This window comes from Camelus dromedarius, chromosome 1 (assembly GCF_036321535.1).
Source record: "Camelus dromedarius isolate mCamDro1 chromosome 1, mCamDro1.pat, whole genome shotgun sequence".
Taxonomy (NCBI): Eukaryota; Metazoa; Chordata; class Mammalia; order Artiodactyla; family Camelidae; genus Camelus; species Camelus dromedarius.
This window is the reverse complement of record NC_087436.1, coordinates 38,903,437-38,912,200: the sequence shown is the minus strand read 5'-3', so window position 1 is coordinate 38,912,200 and position 8,764 is coordinate 38,903,437. Positions and strand designations below refer to the sequence as shown.

Sequence of the window (8,764 nt, the reverse complement as noted above, 5' to 3'; positions counted from 1 at the left end):
CTGCTTGCTCATTGCTTCGTGTTCTCATGGCTTTCACCTACTGCTTGCCCTCTTAGTCCTCTTTCCGCCTTTTTCCTTCTACCAGTTGCTGTGTATTTCTCAAACTCAGAATCTCTAAAGAGGGGTTCTTCTAGGTTCAGTTAGTTGTGTCGTTCCTTCTGCACGGAGCTTGTAAACTGGCTGAGTTGTGCTGGATTGGCTGCTTTTGGGTCAGGCACCCTCTCTTGGTCAGTCAAGTTGACATGCTATCAAGGCCCATTTCCCAAAGAGGGGTTATAGCAGTGGAAAACTTAGCAAATGATAGGCTGCTCTTCAGTTCTAATAAATAGTAGAGATTTAATGCTAGAAAGGTTATAAATTGTACACAAAAAAGTGAGCCTGCAATGAGGCTAGAAATAGATAAGTGCCTAACCACTTAATTGCCATTATTTTACAGTCTGACCTGACTCATTTGGAGTGCTATTCTTGGGTGCCACAAAGGAGTTAAGGGACATTTTAAAAGATATTTTTGTTTATAATAGGCTGAGTAATAGCATAGATCATAATGTACTGGGCTGAAAGTCAAGACCTACATTTAGTTCCTGTGTTCATAATGGACTCTGTACTACATTAGACAAGCTAATAAACTTATTGTTGCCTTAGTTTCTCCACTTTCAGATGAGATTAATACCTGCCCATTTCCTGTTTCACATATGTAGATATCATAAAATCAGAGAGGTAAAAGCACTTTGAGACTTCATTTTAAAAAAAGCATGTGAAAAATCTAAATAACTACTATGTTCTATGTGAAGTTTTTAATGAAGTTGTAAAACAAACAGTGGATTTAAGTTCTTGCTTTTTGCAAAAGATTACATATTCTCTAATCTATTCATCTTCATCATGTACTCAGATGTTTTTCTTCCCACATTGTAATGTGTCTGCCATGTTTATATAGCACTTAGAATGGTACCTGGAACTTGGTAAGAACTGTATATATGTTATCTGTTACCTTTATCAGTATGAAAAAAAATTAAAACAAAAGTCTGTTGAGTTAAATGCTTAAAAACTTGACCTCCTTCTGCGCCCTGTAATACATACTCACCTAAAATGCAGTTGCTTGAAATACATAAAATAGAACATCATGTGAATATATGAGTGAAAGAAAATGCTTGGGGCCCTGGAAAATTGTCAGTGTTTATGAATAAAAGGGGGGTGATACTTGGGGGTGACATTTTCGTTATCTGAGAGCCCGTTTGTTCTCAAAGAGGTTAGTGTACCTGCTGCATGAGAGTTACTTGGGAGTTTTCTAAAATCCCTGGTTCTGTTTCTGGAGATTCTGATCTAGTAGGATAACAGTGCAGATTAAATGTGTAATTTTTCTATTTAAGTTTCTCAGCTGATCCTGATGCTAACCCAGGTCTGGGAATCACTGACAATGTAGAAAGATATGATACAGCTCTTTGCCTTAGTACATCATTTCTTTCCTATCATATTATTCAAAGTATGTGGTATGTCTGGGGAAATACACATTGGCACACCCACAAAAGACAACTGGGAGGATGTTTGTTAAAATCAAAATGGTGATTATCTCTGAGTTGTGGGTTTATGGAAATATTTATTTTGTATTTGCCTTTCTTATTTCTAAAATTTCTGGTTGAAGGAAACAAAGGAAGGTATTTACAACCAGTGCAGGATTTTAAAGCCTGCCCCCCCTATGCAATATATGTTTTCAGTTTACTGAACCCAAAACAGTCTATCAATGCATGTGTTGCATAGCTTTTTTTTTTTTTAAGGAGAGGCTACTTATAAAGCAATGTGGGAACAATATTTATTCATCTGTTTTTTAAAATGTCACAAATTCTTTTTGAACACCAATAAATGTACATCTTTGAGAATGTAAAACAAGTTAAATCCTAATTAGCTTTTGCTTGTTTTGTTCTGGCCAAGACTGGAAATAAAAGCCATTGGCCAATGTTTATAAAAGGACTAATCAGTCAGCAACTTTATACTTGATGAGGAGAGAAAAACGGTCCGGATTCAATATAGATTTTCCATCTAATTTGTGTTCTGGGCTGTGCTCCAAGAACAATGCTCACTCCTTTTTGAAGATCCTCTTGGCTTCTACTCCTTCATATGTGTAAGTCTGAAAAGTATTAACAAACATAGAAGAATTTGCCGTTAAGATTAAAGGCTAAATTAAGAAAAATATTAGTAGTAATATAGTTTTGAAATGAGTTTATAAAGTATTTATTCTTGTACTTGATAGCAACATTTTATACAAATACAGGATATATTCATTTAAAAACACATTTTGGTTTGTAGTCACTTAAATTTTCAATTAAAATAGGCTTGATGTATTTGACGTATAAGTTCTCTTCAACAAACGGACATCAGAAAATATATTTTTAAAATTAGTAAGATTTATAAGAAAAGTATAGTCTATTTTTTGATGATATAACTCAACAACCCCCCACATAAAATTATTGTTGTATAGTTATTTTTGTCTTTGGGAGATGTTTTTCCCACTCACCTGGACCATTTCACCACCGATAATTTCTCGGACAGTATTTAGTTCATTTCCATTGTCGAGCCGTTTGAATTTTCCAACAAGTTTATTTCCCTCTAGGCTCCAACTACCCTATATAAAAATAAAGAAAATAATAATAATAAAATAGCAGCTTTTAGAGTCCTACATGTGTCAGGCACTATTCTGAGATCTACAGATCTGCTCCTTCAAACTTGACTATAACCCTATGAAGTAGATATTATTATCACTATTTCACAGATGAGAAAACAGAGAGATACAGTAATTTACCTAAAGTCACAAAGCCAGGCTTGATTCTAAGCTGTTGGGCTCTAGAGTGTGTGCTGGTAACCATTCTGCCCGTCCTACTCAGTAGTTTGCAAATGCCAAACGTTAAGGCAGATAGGCAGGGCCTCTTTTCTAAACCTTTCATGTTACAAAGAGTGTTCTAAATTTAGTCATGGTTCAAATTAGCTTCATGGAGAAGCTCACAAGCTTGTGTTTGTTTTAATTTATGTAATTGTTGTAGTGATTTAAAAGCAATCATAATTGATAAAATATTTGACAGTTTGCAATTGTCATTGCAAGCATGTATAATTTAACTAGAAAAATTCTGGGGACAAAAAGTTTTTTAAAAATCAGTTGAAAAATGGGCCTCTGTAAAATTTTATATCTTAAATATTAAAAGGTATATTCCCAGTGACACATATTGTATTATTAGACCTTTCCATTTGGTCACACACTCATTCACTAATTTATCCATTTATTTTATTATTTCAATTATGTTAATTAAATATCTCTTATGTTTAAGTTAGATAACTCTGAAAGCTTTTGTTGTCGTCAGGTATGTAAAGTTGAAAGCACTGAGCTTTAGTTTTCTTTATGAATACGTGTATACCCAGTCATTCAAAGGATATTTTTCTAATTCTTATTGTTTATTCCAGGTTCTTTACAGATGTGTGTGAAAATCAAAGCATTATGTTTAAAATACTCTGCCAACTTGTATGATATATAATATGGATAAACTCCATTGTCTGCTTCAGTAAATGAAGGAGACCTATATTTATTAAACCATCCAATGACAGAAAGCAGAGATTATTTTAGTACTGTGTAGAAAAATTGGCAATGCATTGCTTATAAAAAATTTCTTACAGTGACTTCAGTTCCATCCGCGAGGCTGTAATTAAAAGTGACACCAAGCTCAAAAATAATTTCAATGCTTCGAAAATTGCTTGATTCTTTGACTGTGAATTTATTTCCTTCCTGTGTGATTACCAATTTCAAATTGTCATGAGCTGCAAGCTTCCTTTTCACCACATTAATACCTGCAAAGGGAAAGAGATTAGAGAAAATGAAGTCAGACTGATGTAGAAGGTGCTTATTTTTCTGAGTTCTGTATTAATGAACCAACTAATTAATTAATTAATATTTTGAGGATGGGAAGGAAAACCTGATAGCATTGCCTTTGCACAAGAGTATTCAGATTGCTTCTGTAGGAAAAGTTCAAGCTAAATCAGATCAAACTATTTTTCTAAAACTTAAGAAAAATTAAATAAAATGTAGAATTGTAGAATCTTAGAACTGAGTAAGTTTTTAAAAATTATCAACATTTTTCACAGACATAGAAAACAAATTTATGGTTACCAGCGGGGGAAGAGGTGGGAAGGGATAAATTGGAAGCTCAAGATTTGCAGATACTAGCTACTATATATAAAATAGATAAATAAAAAGTTTATACTGTATATCACAGGAAACTATATTCAATATCTTGTAGTAACTTATGGTGAAAAAGAATATGAAGACGAATGTATGTACATGTATGACTGAAGCATTATGCTGTACATCAGAAATTGACACAACATTGTAAACAGACTATACTTCAATAAAAATATATATATTAAAAATTATCATTTTAATTTCAGAGTTAAGTAAATCAAATTCCAGGAATGTCAAATGAAGGATTTTAAAACTATATTTATATATTTATAAGGATATACAACTTTAATTTTGCATATATGGTACTCTTTTTTTTTTTAAATGCCACTTTGCTTTCCATATTGGCCTTAACACTTTGAACTTCATAATTCTTTTTGCTTTTTGTGGCATTTCTGACTGTCACAAAAATGAGAAATTTCATTATTGTAAGGATGTACCAATTCCATAAATTTAAACTTGGAATCTCTGAACTACAGTATATAATTAACGCAGATTTTTATTTTTAAGGGATGACATGAATTTTTTTGCCCATCTTGTTCAGTATACGGGCTGCTAGAGTATTGGTATAGATATTAAAATCAGTTAAATTAAAAACTTCCATAGAAACTACATAGCATCATGAGATTATTCCAAAAGTTTTGTAAGTCAGAGGAAAAGAGAATTAAGTCTCATTTATTCAGAGCTGTGACTTTTGATAGAACTCTTTTTCATTACTTTATTATATGGTCTTTGCTTTTCCATCCCCTAGAATTCAGTGTTTCAAAGTCTGAAAGTTACCATTATGCACTGCCATATTTTACTTTCTAAACAATGCCAAAAAAAAAAAAAGATCAATTTTCCATCAGCAGTTAATGTGAATGAAACATATCTGGATGTTTTTTATGTTTCAGAGAATAGCACCCAAGAGTCTTTTCTTTCACTAGTGAGGCAGTGTATTCTTCCTAATGTTAGAAGGGAGAATATGGTTTTCCCTGCTTGGAACCATCACACTTTCTCAATCCTCACTGCCACAACAGGTGCCATTCTCTAAGCCTTGAGGTTTAGAAGGAGTTAGAAGGAAAAATGTCTGAGAAACAAAAGAACAAGCCATTAAAGTATTAAGCCCTTACCCATTTTTTCCATAAACTTTTCATAGTTCTCATTTCGGTCTACTTTCCAAGTACCATCAAACGCCATGGTCTGCAGTTGATTCAGCCTCTAGGCAACTGGTCTCCAGTTAATTCAGCCTTTAGGCAATCAGAGATTCAGGTCTGTCCTTAGGAGAGAATTTATTCTCTTTCTTATCTTAGAACCAACTTCATACTGTGATGTGGAAGTTTAAAGTTCAAGGGGTCACTTAACTACACTAATGTCACACCATTTTAGTTTCCCTGTTTCTAAGAATTCCTTAGCTCCTCACCTAAAATTCAACTGCCTTAAAACATGATAAGCATACCTACTCTGTCTTAAACTACTATTTGTGAGCACATTTATTTCAAGAATTAGAAGGCATACTGTCTGGATAGGTTTTCTGCTTACAAGTTCAAAGTACATGTTATGTTGAATGTAACATGATTTATCAAATAACATCAGAGAAATGAGACTATTAATGACCTATCCCTTTTTTACAATAGCAATTACCTTGTAAAGTAAGACTTAATGACTGAATACAACTGAAAAGTTAAAGTTAATATGATATTGAGGCAGAAAATTTATTTATTTTTCTAATGGTGTTCTTTTGCATTGTGTTTTGGGTTGCTAAGACTTTGGCATGACACACAATAGGTACCCATTATATTTTTGTTTTGATGTTGAATGATGATAGGCCACTAAGAAAAATTTCAAGAGGTAGAAGTGTGGCTGGATAACATGAAAACTCCCATAAGAGAGAGAATCAGCTTTAAACATCTACCATATGCAGAGAAGACAAAAGCCAGACGTCAGCTATGCCATTAGCTAAAACCATTCCTTTGTTTTACTCTCACTCCCTCTCATCCCCAAACCTGGTGCAGTCATAAGCCAAAACTCTGTGTGTGTGGTGGGGGGTTGGGGTATGAAGGGTAGATAGAGAGGTGAAAAGAGAAGAAGGTCACTGTGGCTCTCCCTTCTCCGACTGCAGTCTTGCAATCTGGCGCAGGCCCTAGCTGGGGTCGGGGGGTGGGGGGCTTTAACTTAGCATAAAGTGCAGAGTTTTGATTATTAGTGAGCCTGAACATATTAATTACTAAGAGGAGACTATTATTGTGAGTGAATGTGACCAGAAACTCTCTTCAGTACAGAAGCTATAGGGCATGCCCAAGATTTCGTTCAGCATCAGGGGAAAGATAAATCTACTAGATTTGAGCAGGACGTTGAGAAAAAGAATTAAGTTTTTTTTTTTTTTTTTTAGTTTGATATCTATTGGGCACACTTTCAGTGGAGTTGCTCACTTTTTATTTTCTCAAGTAAGCACATTAAAAAGTAAACTACCTTCTACTAGCTCCATTATTTCATTTAAAAAGAAAAAGATCAGAGTACACACATGTACACACTCATATACACAGAGAGAGGAGGAGAGAGAAAGTGGGTAGGTCAGGGGAGAGAGAGATCATAATTTTAGAAATAGTTATATTTATACTTCTAGCTTTATGGAAAAAAATTGACTACCTTGTCTTTGTTTTTCTCTCTTTTCCCAAAGATAATGAAAACCTCATCATTTGGGAACCATAACCTTTTAGTGGACTTTCAACTTGGATAAGAGAGGGAAAGTTTATGGTTACTCTAAAGCCAAGATCTAAATAGTCTTTCAGGTAATCCACTACTTACGGTGATTTGTGAATTTAGAAGGCCTTGGAGTATAGATCCAGTCTTTTTTCCTAGATTAGAAAAAACAGATGTATCTGGTCATTAGAATAGAAATGTAGTGTAGTAAAAAGAACATGTGTTTTAGAAACAAAGACTTGGGTTTCAGTCCTGCCTAAAACACCCATTATACACTATGCGGGGTATTGATCATATTACTCAATCTCTCTGAGCCTCAGTTTCCTCATCTATAAAATGAAGATAATAACAATACCTAATACATACATACATAGGGTTTTATGAACAAAAATTTGATAAAGCACAAACTTAAGCAACTGATAGACATCAAGTACTCAATAAACCTTTGTTCCTCGTTACATTCCTTGAGAAAGAAAATCCAACATCAATAAACTTTTGCAAGTATCCCAGGCCTCAAACCACTTTGATGTTCGGTAAAGAAAATCCATGTCTTTCTGCTGTTTATTAGAAAGTCACCTAAATTTATTTATTTAGGTATTTTGTGGCTTGCACTAGTGATTAACTTGGCACTAGGTATGACTTGGATTTGCCTGTTAAGGACAGCATGATGCTTTAGGTCCCTCTGGGAATACATCTTTCCTTTCTGTGATCTCACAGCAATTGAAGTAAAGTGGGGATATATAGCTCAGTGGTATAGTGCATATTTAGCATGCGCATGGTCCTGGGTTCATAGCATGCTCACGGTCCTGGGTTCAATCTCCAGTACCTCCATTAAAAAAAAAGAAAAAGTGCCTGACTCAGGAAGGTGGGAAGGAAGAACCAAGAATGGCTTCTTACCATTGTTTACCTAACAGTGCCTTCCAAACAGGAGTTTACCCCTTATCTCATGGTTACCTTGAGCTTCTCAAGAAGACCAGAATAGAATCAGGTAGAAGCAGATAGTCCTTGGACTCATGCAAACCTGCTAACAGAATGGACATGTGAAACTTTCAGTGTTCTATTTATCAGTGGCAGTAACCTAATTTAAAGTCGGTTAGGAATCCCTGTTCTCTCTGTAGAATGACATCACTGGATTATTATTTTTTTTTATTACCAGATCAAATTTTTAACATTACACTTTTCCTTCTGCTGCTCCCCAACCCTGTAGTTCCCCAATTCTTATCACTTACCTGGAGCCCATCTAGAAAAAGTTGCAGTGAACCTATGGACCAGTTTCCCTACAGACCTCTCACGCTGGTGATAGAGTTGGGCCAACCAGCTGAGGGCAGAGCCAATCCTTTATTTTCTTCTTTGATAATACTAGAGGGTTTAGGTTCCTGCAGCTTGGGAAAGTGAGTGGATTGGGGGTGCATGGACATGTGGGTTCAGCTGCCATGGAGGTAGAGTTATTTTCTCTGTCTGAACTCTGTAGTCTCTGTCAGCCAGTGAGTGATGTTGATGGAAGGAGTGGAAATCAGCAGAAGCTCCTGCACATCCCTATCCCATTCCTCTAAGAGAAAATGCAAGCCATGTTCCTTAACGTGGCTTCCCAAGCCCCCACTTTTATCTCCAGTCTCTTGCCGTTCCTTACTGTGTACTCTGAGATCTAAACCTTACAGTCCTCCGTCTCTTGAATGTGCTTGCTTTCTGTTGCTTCAGCTCACAGCTTGGTCACAGTGCTCGAAGAGGCCCACCCTGAACCACCAAGAATGGGTCAGGTAAGTCTACTTCTCCCAGGTGTAGTGACCTTCTAAAGGTCTCAGCATTAAGAGGGAAGAACAGCTGATTCATGATAACCAGGGAAACATTAGTATCATCATGAAGTCC

At 35.4% G+C, this 8,764-nt stretch overlaps 1 protein-coding gene across 1 annotated transcript; it reads right to left on the bottom strand.

The window, feature by feature from the left end:
• Positions 1 to 1,922: 1,922 nt before the first annotated feature.
• Positions 1,923 to 5,497, bottom strand: FABP2 (fatty acid binding protein 2). The gene is made up of 4 exons (XM_010985532.3): positions 5,329 to 5,497; positions 3,656 to 3,828; positions 2,510 to 2,617; positions 1,923 to 2,122 (listed from the first exon to the last, which is right to left on the bottom strand). The coding sequence occupies exons 1-4, from the start codon at positions 5,393 to 5,395 to the stop codon at positions 2,072 to 2,074; spliced, it is 399 nt and encodes a 132-aa protein (XP_010983834.1). The 5' UTR covers positions 5,396 to 5,497; the 3' UTR covers positions 1,923 to 2,071.
• Between the last annotated feature and the right edge of the window lie 3,267 nt (positions 5,498 to 8,764).